Source organism: Squalius cephalus (assembly GCF_949319135.1).
Source record: "Squalius cephalus genome assembly, chromosome: 13".
NCBI lineage: Eukaryota > Metazoa > Chordata > Actinopteri > Cypriniformes > Leuciscidae > Squalius > Squalius cephalus.
This window is the reverse complement of record NC_137134.1, coordinates 25,972,760-25,986,339: the sequence shown is the minus strand read 5'-3', so window position 1 is coordinate 25,986,339 and position 13,580 is coordinate 25,972,760. Positions and strand designations below refer to the sequence as shown.

General features: G+C 41.3%; 2 protein-coding genes across 10 annotated transcripts in view; one reads left to right on the top strand and one right to left on the bottom strand.

Annotated features, from left to right (window-relative positions):
* Nucleotides 1-13,580, top strand: part of LOC307169754 (uncharacterized protein) — a 293,723-nt gene that overhangs the window by 70,761 nt on the left and 209,382 nt on the right. The gene's annotated exons all lie outside the window — the stretch shown is intronic.
* On the bottom strand, nucleotides 6,259-11,037 carry LOC307169792 (uncharacterized protein). 9 transcript variants are annotated; one of them, XR_013823196.1, is made up of 7 exons: nucleotides 10,248-11,037; nucleotides 10,091-10,146; nucleotides 9,761-9,857; nucleotides 9,433-9,571; nucleotides 8,823-8,923; nucleotides 7,720-7,805; nucleotides 6,259-6,444 (listed from the first exon to the last, which is right to left on the bottom strand). XR_013823196.1 is itself a non-coding variant. In XM_079890618.1 (6 exons), the coding sequence occupies exons 1-4, from the start codon at nucleotides 10,328-10,330 to the stop codon at nucleotides 8,907-8,909; spliced, it is 333 nt and encodes a 110-aa protein (XP_079746744.1). In that variant the 5' UTR covers nucleotides 10,331-11,030; the 3' UTR covers nucleotides 6,259-6,444; nucleotides 7,720-7,805; nucleotides 8,823-8,906. The 9 variants fall into 9 exon arrangements, 4 of the variants coding, with proteins under 4 accessions (XP_079746744.1, XP_079746743.1, XP_079746741.1 ...); XR_013823198.1 differs by having other exon boundaries at nucleotides 9,766-9,857; nucleotides 10,248-10,981; XR_013823197.1 differs by lacking the exon at nucleotides 8,823-8,923.

Below are 13,580 nucleotides of genomic sequence, written 5' to 3'. Positions count from 1 at the left end.
ACTGCAGTAGCCTTTTTTAAGGGGACTGGCAGAGGAAGACAGATGAATTTTGACGGCGGTCCGGCCGCAGCGGGACCCGGCCGTCTTTTCCTCCCGACGAGTGCTAGGAGGACTTCGCAGGCTCGGACTTCAGCGAGACTCGAGGCCGGGGCCCTCGCGGGGGCGGCGGCCTGCGCTGGCTGGTTGAGCGGGACCTAGGGCGGCCGCGCTGGCGCTGCTGTGTGGTCGGAGGGCGGGAAGAGCGCTGGGCAGAGCTGCGTGCAGGAGGCTCTGTGCTAGAGTGGCCTGCAGCGGAGCTCGAGCGGCGAGGCAGGAAGAGGCTCATAGCCTGTGATGCCTTCTGCACCTCCGTAAACCGGTCCACGAGGCCACTCACTGCTGGTCCGAAGAGGCCGGTGGGGGAGAGCGGGGCGTTAAGGAAGACGGACCGCTCTGATTCTCCCATATCGGCTAGCGTCAGCCACAGGTGGCGCTCTGTGACGGTGAGCGAGGCCATTGAGCGACCGATAGCTTGTGCAGCTACCTTGGTAGCGCGGAGAGAGAGATCTGTCGCGCTGCGCAGGTCGGTCAAGGTGGTCTGGTCGGGGCCCTTCTCGTCCAGCTGGCGGAGGAGGTCGGCCTGAAGGACCTGAAGGACTGCCATCGTGTGCAGGGCTGAAGCGGCCTGTCCGTTAGCCGAGAAGGCGCGGTGGACGAACGCCGAAGTAGTCCTGCAGGCCTTGGACGGGAGGGCAGACTTTGAGCGCCATCTCGCGGATGGGGGGCAAAGGTGCGCTGCGACCGCCTGTTCGACCGGAGGGATGTCGTTGTATCCCTTCTCCGCGGCTTTGTCCACTCGTGAGAGAGTAGCTGAAGCTGGAGAGCGGAGCCTGGCCGAAACCGGAGCGTTCCACGCTTTGGAGAGTTCCTCGTGGAGCTCGGGCAGAAAAGGCGCTGGTCTGGACGCTGTAGACTGGCGGCGGTTAGGCAGGAAGCATCCATCGAGCCTGTTCGGTGGAGGCACCGCAGGCGGGGACCACTCGAGGCCTAAGCGCTCGACTGCCGTCGTGAGGAGGCGGAGAAGCTCGGCGTCCACACCGGCATGGGTCCTGCCAGACTCTTTTGAAGACGAGGGGAGCGGAGTGAACCGGACCACTCTTCGCTGTCTGACGCCAGAAGAGAGCAGCTGTCCAGAAGCGCGTCCACTTCCGCTTCATCCTCAGAGGCGACGGCATCGCGGGCCGTAGCCGGCGGCTGCGCGTCGGGAAGCGGGGAAGCGGGGAAGGCGAGGGAGAGAGCGAGAGGAGGTGCTCCGGCGAGGGCCTGACTCGAATCTCCGGCTCCGGTGGTCTCTGCGAGCGGCGTTTCTTCTTACGCGGCCCGGAGACAGTTGGAGCGGGTTCTGCATTGAACAAGGCGAGTCGAGCCCGCAGGGTCGACATCGGCAGTTCCTCGCAGAATTCGCAGCCGCCCGAAGACAAGGCAACGGCTGCATGGTCACGTCCCAGGCAGAGAGCGCAGATCACGTGGCGGTCTCTGTCGCTGAGCGGAGAGCGGCATGAACCGCATGAAACTCGAGGCATTTTGAAACAAACGCCTTGCTCTTTTAGTGAGTGCTGCAAGAAAAACACACACAAAGCAAGCGAGAAAGGATATATCGCCGGATAGCTGAGCTGGCACGGCAGGCTGAAGGTGGCGAAGATTCGACCGGCTTCCTCAGGCTGTCCTAGGCTGGCTCGTTGCTGGTTTCGACGGCGACGGCTTCTCTCAGAGTGCAGCGATGCGAGAGCTTCGCTGAAGAGACAGAAATCAGAGAATTAAGCCTCCGAGCCCTGTTTTTATACGCTCTGACGCCGCCCCTTCTGGCGGGCTGTGACGCGCGAGGGCGCGCGCACCCTGATTGGGCGTGACGTCACGCGGGGCTCACTGGAAGGCTTAAGCAGTTGCCGCGCGGCAGCCAATGAGCACGCAGTATTGCCCGCTCTAGCTCTGCTGTGCTGCCTGCTGCACTGCGTTGACAAATTATGAAAAATTAAGGATAATTTTTTGGCTTCAGTATCTCGAGAAAAGATGACTTTTCCCGTAGCGTAAGTTCCTTACGCAATACGAGAGAACCTCTCGTAAGAGAACTCACCTTTCCCAGATAGCAAATAGTAATTGAAACGATGTTAAATCAACATCCCGCTGTCAACGATAAAGTCATCGAATCAACGTCGAACTCTGATGTTGATTCTTCATCATGTTGCACCCTCTATTATCATTGAAACAACGTTTAAATCATACCTAGAGATCAACAGAATTTCAATGGTATTTCGATTACAATGGATATTGAAACAATGTTGAAATCCCAGCATATCAACAAAACTTCAATGGTGTTTTAGTATACCACAGGTTTAATCTGAAGGTCTGTAATTTTAATATAATATTAAAAACATTATTATTAGGCTATAATCCTGCTTTATCTACAGATGGGCTAGCAAAATATATAAAATAGAAACTATACCTTTAGGCTATAACCTAGACTAGCACAAATGACACCCCACGCATTCTTTAAAAATTAAACAATAATTTTATTGTATTATTTCATTTTTTCTTTTTCTTTTAACGTGCTAAGTCCTGCTGCGTCTGGTCTGACTTCCATCTTCCAGCTCCTCCCGCTCGGTCTGGGGCGTAGCGCAGCCACTTCTGTACAGCTTTAGAGCGAAGTCATAGGTGTTTGCCGTTGTAAGACGTTGAGGCATCTAGAATGCAAGTAAAAAATCATGTTTATTATTTTATTAAATCAGAACTAATTGTTAACTCAACAAATTAAATATAAATAACTGGATACGTATAACTAATTAAATAGTAAATGTATTAATTAGAGTTACCATAGACAAAAGATTTTTCTGGTTGACTAAATTGCACATTAATTTCTGCTTAAATACTGGGTGCATGGAGGAATATGCATACATCTCACCGCAAAAAACAGGCTAATAATAAGGCTATGTCTTTAAAATTAACGAGGCATTTTAATTGTTTCTAATGTGGGGCTAAGCCCCCCTTGACGCCAGGCCTGGTTGTCAGGCGCTGTAATAACAGTGCGCGCGTGGCGCGCGCGTTTCCCCGCGCTCAGAAAAGGTGCAGAAGATCATCAAAAATCATGATATCGCATAAGCACTAGTATAAAACGACTGTTATCATTTCTGAAAACAAACACAATGGAGTTACAAAACTGTATCGCACGCATATCGCAGCCCTGCTCGAGGATTATTCATATTTTGGATTTGTAGGCTATTACGACGAGATGGTCTAATCGGCATTTCCAGTTAACGTTACAACTCGAGACAGTTCTGCATTGAATAAAGAAAAGGTAAACTATATGTCTTTTGTGTAATTCTGGCCCGCCGCGGTCACTGCTGTGGGTAGCGCTAGATAGAGCACTATGCTAGCGTTGGTTCCGCCGGTGTTCTCCGGCGGTCAGAAGAAATAGCGGTTCTGTGTCAATAGATTTCACGACACTATGGGTACAGACATGCATTTTGAGCTAGCTGTCACAAAAATAGACTGGACCAATGAGGTTTTGCTAACTTTATAACCTAGAAGAGAACCACAAAGTACTTTTGGCAGATTTTGACACATTGGTAAAACAAAAATCTATTTCAGTGACTGCAGCACTGCGTCGGTTACTACATTAACCATCATGTTAACGATCAGCCTAACAGTATTTGATTAGGTACAATTCATTCATATCGAACATTAAGCAAGCTTACCTGTACGCTTGAGCCAAGGTCCAGAAATGAGCTGTGTTCGGTGCAGTACGTTGGTGTTGATCTCCCGGTCAAACAAAAATCGATGGATTTTCAATCATATTTCCCGGTCAACTATATATCGATGCATTTTCAATCATATTTCCCGGTCAACTATATGCCGATGACTCTTCAACAACAGCGTCGTTTCCCGGTCAACTATAAATCAATGACTTTTCAACACATTCAGCGATCGCCCAGTAAACCAAATATCAATGCTTAATCAATCATAAAGATAACTATAGATCAATGTTGTTCCAATATTGTTGCCATCAACATTAATAACATCAGGTTTTCATCGATATGGTAATGGTGATTCAACATTTATTTTGCATTGAAATTTCAACATCAACCATAATGATGATTCAGATGGAAAAACAATGTTTATTCAATGTTGGCTTGCTGTCTGGGTTTGGTCCAGATAAATACAAAATGTTGATTGCAGCCTCCGTTTGAGCATTATTTGATTCCCACAAAATGGAGAACGAGTGCTAAGAGATGAGCTACGCATTAACGTTCTTTGAAATATTTGCGCATGCGCAAATATAGCTCCACCTGTTGACCAAAGTGCGGTACTGCAGCGGTAACACAACTGCATTTCGTTAATTTAACTTAAGTGAGTTGTGTAAATTTGAGAAATGACTTTTTCTAATTCTGTCAACACAACTGTTTTAGTTTTAATGCACAAACACAAGAACATTATTTAATTTGAGCATAGTTACATTTCTTTGGTTCAACAACAGCCATGTTTCATTTTTTAGAGTGTGGGTTTATAAAAGTTAGTAAATTTGAAAGGATATCTTTGCTATGGTGCATTTGGAAACAAAGCTTGCCTATTTCTAAATGTAATCGCGTGCATCGCTGATGATTATACTGTGTGTGTGTTGTAAAAAACTTAATTAAACACACTCGCAACAGACACACCCCAAAGCGGAGGCGTTATAGCGTTGCCAGCGGCACTGAGCGGACTTTTGCCGCTGTAGTGGACACGCACCGTGATGAATCTCTCCTCGTCCATTTCTGGTCTCCTACCAAGGATATATTGCCAATATACGTGCAATACGTTTGGGAGTCTGCACAGGGTGTTTATTTTGAAATTAGGTTTTTTTTTACTTTTATTTTGTATTTCCGGTGCGACTTGGACGCGCGTCTGTCAAAAATAGACTAGGCGCCTATATTTAGCAAAGCGGCGCGGAGAGCCGCTTCTGGGAAGCTTCTGAAACGCGCCGCGTCGCGGCCGGTGTTAACACAAGCATTGACTAGAATGGGCGCGATCAGCTCCGGTAGCCTTGTCGCAGCCGTAATGCGCCGCAGACGTGTGCGGTGTAACCCCTCATTTACACTGCAAACGTCTGCGGTGCATTACGGCTGCGGCAAGGTTTTATTCCGTCCTCCACGCGGTGGCAACTCACACCGGGTGCATATCAGAAGCGGAGCGACTGGATGCGTGAGACCACGTGATTTGCCTGTCCGACGTGTTTTTCTGATTTTGGGGTTTCTAGCCCTTACAGAAAAAACACATGAACTTCACATGTGCAAAAACTCATGTGGTCACATGTGACCACATGCACATGTGATTTTGCACATGTGAAATTTAACATGTAAAAACATGTGATTTGCACATGTGAAATATGTGGATCACATGTGTTTTGCACATGTGATTTTGCACATGTGAAATTTAACATGTAAAAACATGTGATTTGCACATGTGAAATATGTGGATCACATGTGAAACATGTGTTTTGCACATGGGAAATGTGTGCTTTTGGAACATTTACACATGTGATTACATGTGAAACACATGTGAAACCCATGTGATCACATGTGAAACCCATGTGAAACCCATGTGAAACCTATGTGATCACATGTGAAACGTAAAATTTCCATGTGAAACCTATAATCACATGTGAAACCTATAATCACATGTGAAACCCATGAGATCACATGTGAAACCCATGAGATCACATGTGAAACCCATGTGAAACCCATGTGATCACATGTGAAACGTAAAATTTCCATGTGAAACCTATAATCACATGTGAAACCCATGAGATCACATGTGAAACCCATGAGATCACATGTGAAACCCATGAGATCACATGTGAAACCCATGAGATCACATGTGAAACCTATAATCACATGTGAAACCCATGAGATCACATGTGAAACCCATGAGATCACATGTGAAACCCATGAGATCACATGTGAAACCTATAATCACATGTGAAACCCATGAGATCACATGTGAAACCTATGAGATCACATGTGAAACCGATAATCACATGTGAAACGTAAAATTCCCATGCGAGACCCGTGGAATAACATGTGAAACCCATCAACAATCTATGTTAAACCTACACCCCTTGTAAACCTGCAACTTCATGTGAAACCCATGTAAAATCATTAAGCAATATACCACAGAAAACAGTAGGCCTACCATGTTCTTTTGTAGGGCCTATAGCCATGTTTCCCAACATTAAAACAAATAATTCAAATTGAGCTTTTATTTCATTTCAAAATATGCAATACAAATTTAATGTTTAAAACAAAGCAAAACCAAATTAAAATTATACATAAAAAAAGCCTCTAAAACGATGATGTATTAGGGCGTGTGTGTGTGTATTGTGTGTTTGTGAACGTGTGTTATCTCAGTCCTCTGTCTCCTTCAGCAGGCATCCTGTTTTGGGATAGAAAAACAATCAAAGATTAGGGCAGTGCAAACACTATCAGTCTATCCTGATAAACTCAAATTTTCTTTCTTTTCTTTCTGGATTTCAGGATTGTATCTGTTAATGTCAAGTGATGACTGGTCTATGTATATTGGCTGTAGCCAAATATATAAACAAGCAGATCCTACAGCATGCCCTCTAGAAGGTTCTAAGGATTACACATTTATTAGTATCTTTGTAGGTTGGTTGGTGTTTTAACGGCATGCCAGCCAAGGTTCCTTGGCATGTAAGTTGAAATGCTATAAAAGAGCAATAAAAAAAAAAAAAAACGTATATAAGGTCTTTAAAGTTTCCTTTGGATAAAAACCTTAAAATGGAGTTAGTGTCATCGGTATCTTAGCAATACCCAATCCTGTGCCCAATTATCAAGCATTTCTGAAGATCTTAATGAGTTGGTTCAATAAGTTCATAATGAGTTCATAATCGCATTAAGAACATGGATGTAAACGTGCTCTTATTCCCTAAAAGTGAAAGCAAAATGGTCCTAACTTTTGGCATCTGTCTCTTCATTAAAGTCCGCGTGAAACGGAAGTTGCAACCGACTTTATTTCAGTGTTGTGACGCATTTCCAAATGAAACGGAATATTGAACAGAGGGCAGGGTTTTTGCTTTAGCGCTCTCCTCCTCTCCATCTCTGCTCATAGCAGGCTAACAGTTGGAAGGGAGGGTTAAGGATGTTCAAACCCAACTCGTCAAACAGACGTCATCAGAGAAGGGACGCCATTCCAGGGCGAAAGCAAATTTTCAGATTTTGATTAATGATTACCACGACAAACAATTTGTTTTCTGTGTATTAACTTAAACGGATTAATTGTTCACCTCAAGACAAAGTAATGTGCGCTAACAAAGTAAATAGGGTCCATTTTGATTTCATGATATACATTTTCTTTTAAGGCGGTGTTTGAAGCTGCTTTTGATTTTCACAGATGACTTATTTGCTGTGTTCGGATCTAAAGACCGTTAGCTATTAAGCCTATATATTTTTAGTGATATTATTATTATTAATAATTTGTAATTGTATTGTTATTAGTCAGTCATTAAATGTTTTGTGAATATGCTATGGAAACAAAAAATGCTGGCGAACAGCAATATCGTTTTCATCTTGGCTTAAACAACTGTATAAGAGTGATGCGTCTTTTTTATAAAAAGCACTATTGACAATTTGTGAATAGATCACAAAATAGACTGAGGAATAGACTGATGTTGGATCATCTGAAGATTACCTTTCTGCTCGTCTCCTCAGATCTTTTAACTTTTGTGCCATGCAGACCTTGATCTCAGTGCCTCCGATGTGTCTTTTTGACATGGTCTGTAAGAAATGAGATTGATAACATTGAAATTTGAAAACAAGTTTGGAATGCCAAAGAGGGCCAAAATAATCCAATAATCTATACTGTGTAAAAAAGATGTCAATGATTCATCAAAAAGTGCAAAAGTATTATTTTCATTAGAGTAATGAAAAATTGGAGACTTTTTAAAAGAGTCGTGAGACGTGAAAAAGAACATTTTTGTGTGCTAAAGGAGTCATGAAATGGATAATCAAAATATTCTTGATATTTACACATTTAAGAGGTGAGATTAGAAAATGATCACATTTACAAACATTGGACATTTTTAGCGCAAAACACCTCACAAACTTTATGAACTCCAGGAACAAAATATAAAATACTGAAACGGCATTTAAAGCGTCAACGATTTAAAGTGCCAACGATTTCGATTTTGGCACACTGCAGCAGCTGACCACTAAGGAGCGAATGTACAGTGAAGTGACAACGTGACATTAGGGGTGTCGAAATTAATCGTTTCAACGATGCATCGCAATGCAAACGAGGGCGATTCGGTATCGGTATAGTAATAGACATAACCGATTATAATGTACTGACACTTTTCTGATGTCATTTGTCGCGTACGTGCTTTGTCGCGGTAGCACTGAGGGAGGCGAGACGCGAGTGTAAACGCAGCCATAGTGTACCTTTAATTAAAGTTGTATATTATTTCCATGAGGATAAAGATGTTTATGTCAGTGAGTGGTCAGTGTGAAACAAAGCAAAAGGCGATACATGTATGAATGATCAAATTAAAATTGTTCACCCAAACATCAAAATTTTGTCATCACTTACTCACCCTCAAGCTTTTCCAAACCTCTTTTTTGTTTAACAGAAGAAAGAAACTCATACAGGTTTGTAACAACTTGAGGGTGAATTTTTGGGTGCACATTTCTTGAAATTACCCTTCTTATTAATTTTGATCACAAAACTCACAAGGAGAAAATTTTTTTTTTTTGCAAAATGCAGTACAGGTGGAACTGTAAAACTGAAATGCTTACCCTCTTGCATTTGAAAGTTTAATTTTCGCAAACGCCTTATCTCCTTTTCCTTGGTTTTTCAGCCTCTCCTCAAGCTCCTTTACATCATTTTTGTAGTCTCTCTATCAGTGTAGAAAGAGGAGAGGTATACAAGAGAAAGAAAATAGATAAAGCTACTTGAAGTGCTGAAGAACTTTCTAGAATCTTGTAATTATGAAAATATATCTGTTATCTGTTGCTCAGATAGAGACAACTAATGAATTGTGAATTTTGTTTTCTCTCACCATGTACTGCCTATTTGGTGACATATGTATGAAAAATACACTTTTGCCAAATACTCCCCTCTTCAGTTACAAATTGTTCGCAATGCATTAAAACAGATCCTTTTAAATCCTGTGGAGTTTGTCTACTATGTTTGCGATTTTTGTGCGTTTTAAAAGTTGATAATATATTTGTTTCAAATGTACAGTTTGCAAAAGGGCATGTTACAGTCTCATGTTGCTTTAGATGGCTAAACTATGTATTTTCCTCACAGATGTAACTGAACTCACAAACTGAACAACTGAATGTAGAAAACTCTCTTGCTTTTTTTTTTCAGAGTGAAATCTTGCCAGATGAGTCTTTAACGCACCTTTGGTTTTGAATGTATGTAAATGCAGTGAAGTGTTCTGGTCACGTGCCAGTGTTTCAGTAGATATTGCTGTAGGAGAATTGACTGGCTTTTTGTCAGAAAACTTGCAATGACGACAGAGCATCATTTTGGCCACACCCTGATGGAGAAATAAAAGTACAATTGATCACAAAAAATAAAAGTACAATTGATCACAACATAATAATAATAATTTGACGCTTATAAAATAATTTAACATAACTATATTAGTTAGGCCTGTTTCCTTAAATTTGTGATGAAACCGGAGTTGCAACCAATTTTCCTTCTGTTATTTAATGAGCTTCCTCACCTCACCTGTGTTTCCCACTTCTCTGGCAGCAGCTTTCTTCAGAAATGTTGACATTTTGGAGCTTTCCTCTGTTGTAGAGGGATTATTTGTGTTGCTGCTGAAAATCACAGAACAATTTTTATCAATAGGCCTATTTGTTTCAGCAATTTTTAAGCACTCCATGTAAATGACGTCACCGATTAACAGTACGTTTATGTTAAATAAATTAGCTCACGTCCAAGCAAAATCTTTACAAAACTATCAAAACCTCTCATCTACACATAAGATGTGATTAAAGGCCCAAACTTTCATAAACAAAAGCTCAAGCTATAAAGTTAACTGTTAGCCTACCTCTTCTGAAAACGGTTGAGATGCTAACGGATTTTTTCGAAGACACTAAACCATTTCTATAAAGTAAATATTCAACAGAAGCGTGTCAATTACAAGTAAGATAAGTGTCAAGAACAGTTGTGTGTATTATTTGTGTGATTTTAGAGGCTAAACTCACCTGAAAGCAGTGAAAACAACAGCGAGAGACGGAGTTTTGCTGACAGTTGCAGTAACGTTAGTGCGGTCCCGTGCCGTTTCCATGGCAACTCATCTCCGCTCCAGTGTTTGAACTTGAAGGCGGTTCGAGTGTTCACGCGCAAGCACATTAAAACGCGTCAAAGTCACACAGCATTTACAAACATAAACATCTAGAATAAGAACCTTACTTGAATAAAAATCTCATTATTCAATCATGAATTTAAAACTCATTTTGAAGTTCTATGACCCATTCATAGGTTCAAATTACCACTACTGCACGTGATAGTAGTGGGACAATTGTGGCTTTTTTATAATTTCACATTTTTTTATTGTTGTTTTTACGAACACTCAAGCCCCATATTTCATTTGAACGCGTGCTAAAAATGCTCATAGGCAGTATTTTTTATACCACCAACACTTTGCTTTTGATATTGCTACAGCTAGGTCAGTTTCACCATTTTTTTTAATTCTGTGCTTTCGGATTCTTTTTAAAAGTAAACAAGTAATAAAAACTCAGTGAGTGTTTTAGCGCAATTTTCTCACGTCATGGGATCACAACACTAAGAGATAGTAAATGAAAGAGAAAATATAAAAAATACCCCAAATCGCACGAAAATAACACCCAAAACGCACATAATTAAATCGTGCATTATTAGAACTAGTTTCGGTGAAGAAATGTCACTTTCGCTTTGTTTATCAAGGCTGTCCAGAATCAGGAAGTGTACACAGGATGCGTCATGCAGAAGAGGTCACGTTGAATCACGTGTGATGATTGACAGCCGTGCAGCCGAATCATATTTCTCAGAGGTCAGGGCCCGTATCCCTAAAGAATTTTTGTGCAAAAAGTGGCTCCTAGCGGCCAAATTCTAAGAAAATTCTCAGAGTCATGACGTTTTCTTAGAATTTCCCCTAAAAGTGACACGAAAATCCCAGTTAATATAAAAGCTATTCCTCAATATTTCTAGCGCTTAAAAGGGCTCCTAAGGCGAGATCTGCTAAGAGCAGGGAAGAGGACTTTTAGTGGCTTAGGAGTTCCCCTAAGCAGCTGCACAAAATGGCCAACAGAGGAGGCAGGAGAGATGTCCTGCAAACACTGGATGACATTCCTTTTTTTCTCCATTTTATGTGTTTGTAGGATATTTTTTAACAAGCCTTCATAAATAGACCAGCCAGCAATCACAGACATTGATAAAAGCTGAGCCGTGTTACCCTCGTTAAGACCACACTGAGTTGTAACGTTGCAATTTCTACTTCATTAAGGACAGCCCCTTGAGATAGGCCATCTTGTTTTCAATGGGGTCCATATGGGAGTGAAAGTACAAAATATGCCAGCTAGGATATTAATATGACCAAATAAGACACGAATCATTATTTGAACAGAGTGTAATGAGCTTAAGTTTTCACATATTTTAGATTCTAATGTTAGGCTATAACCCCTACAGCTTACTATTCATTTTCCAGATATTTTCTTGAATGTGAAATATTATTTACAATTACAGTCTGCATAAGATTAGAGTGTATAATTATGTTTATTGATTTGAGGGTACATCCTTTGCTCATTATCACCAAAAGTTCATTTTCATCAAACTTGTAGGATCAACCAATCACGGCTTTTGAAATGATGACTCATACCTAGCAACGGGGTCAACCACACCTCCTCACTAAGATAGGATTTTCCATCCATTCCTTGCTCAGAGTTCACTGAAAATGTTCTGGAATCACTTCTAAGCTAAAACTCCTGGCAAGGAATTTTTAGGTTAAGTTAGGGGCTCTCTGAGAGGATTCTCAGAATCTTTAGGGATACGGGCCCAGATCTGAAGCAAATCAGGTAGGGGAGAGTGCGCTGTTTGAGCTATTCAGATGGTATAATTCAGTGGAAAATGAATAGGAATTGTATTCTGTATTGGCGAAATATTTTAGTAACATATGATAATTAATCAATATTTCTCCAAATATACAATAATAGTTTTATAGGTGAAAAGGCAATATTTTTCTTATTTCCCTTCATATAAAGTTTTAATTAATTTTTGAAGCATAAAGGAAAGATTTTTGATCAATTCTTTTTTTCTAATATTATTTTAAATTTTAGAAGCTATCGATTGCAATTTGTTTCAACTCGATAGCTATTATGGTTGCCGAGAAATTTGCAAAAAACTGATTTTTTTCTGGAATTTCCAGGAAATCCAAACTCTTTTCCTGGATTTTTTTTTTTTTTTTTTTTTTGTGCGTTCCCGATATTAGACCTTCCTTAACATAATGCCGAAAACCCGAAGTCTCTAGGTGGTCTGGTTGAGGAGTAGATAGAAGTGCAAGATTGGTGCGCACAGACAGAACAGAAATCATGAGTTAACAATCGCAATTTTGTCCGGTGGAAAATTGCGCTAAAAATAAATTAAAACAAATATATCCTACATTTATAAATTAAAGATGTCCTGTAAGCGCTCAGAAACACATGGACCGACTATCGGCTTGCCACTGGTGTGCCGACGGTGGCCCAGCCGCGGAAAACCGCTGGTGGCGTGCCACCCAAAAAACGCTGGCAGACCGACGGGATTTTCAGATTGGTCGGGTTGCCGATGGTGTGCCGCCGGAGGTCCGACCGTGTCAAACCGCTGACTTTGTGCCGCCCAAAAAACGCTGGTGGACCGCCAGGTCATTGTTAGCTGGGATGATTCACATGTTAAAAATGAACATGTGTTTTCCACATGTGCCACATGCTCCATTATGTTCACATGTGGTGACATGTTGTTCACATGTGGTGAAACGTTGTTCACATGTGGTGACATGTTGTTCACATGTGGTGAAACGTTGTTCACATGTGGTGACATGTTGTTCACATGTGGTGAAACATTGTTCACATGTGGTGACATGTTGTTCACATGAGAACACATGTGATCACATGAGGTCACATGTAATCACATGTGGAAAACATGTGATAACATGTGAAATTCATGTGTTTTTTCTGTAAGGGAGTACCATGGGTAAGTTGGCTAAATGTTTGTTTTGTCCGGTGTAATTGTGTTTATTGTTATGTTTTTAGCTATGTCCTACTTTGTTGCGCTGTTGCCGGCATAATAGGCTACACTTAAATGTCCACCATAGTGGAAGAAAATATATTAATTTAATGTATTGGAAATATTTGTGTGTGTGTGTGCTAAGTATCCTAAAAATAAATTTACATATTTATGTGCTTAATAAAAAATACCCTGCAATTTTACTTTTTTATACCGAACTATATTTTACTAAAAGTCTAAATTGGGAAAACTAATTTTGTACTTAATTCACTTTAATTGTGGGGAAGTAGTGCTGAGGT

What these genes read in the sequence shown, in the direction of transcription:
- LOC307169792 (XM_079890615.1), bottom strand. Translation starts at nt 10,330, where the DNA reads ATGGAAACGGCACGGGACCGCACTAACGTTACTGCAACTGTCAGCAAA. An exon ending in GTTGTTTTCACTGCTTTCAG is followed by an intron (nt 9,858 to 10,247) that starts GTGAGTTTAGCC and finishes TGTGATTTTCAG; the next exon opens with CAGCAACACAAATAATCCCT. An exon ending in AAGTGGGAAACACAGGTGAG is followed by an intron (nt 9,572 to 9,760) that starts GTGAGGAAGCTC and finishes TTTCTCCATCAG; the next exon opens with GGTGTGGCCAAAATGATGCT.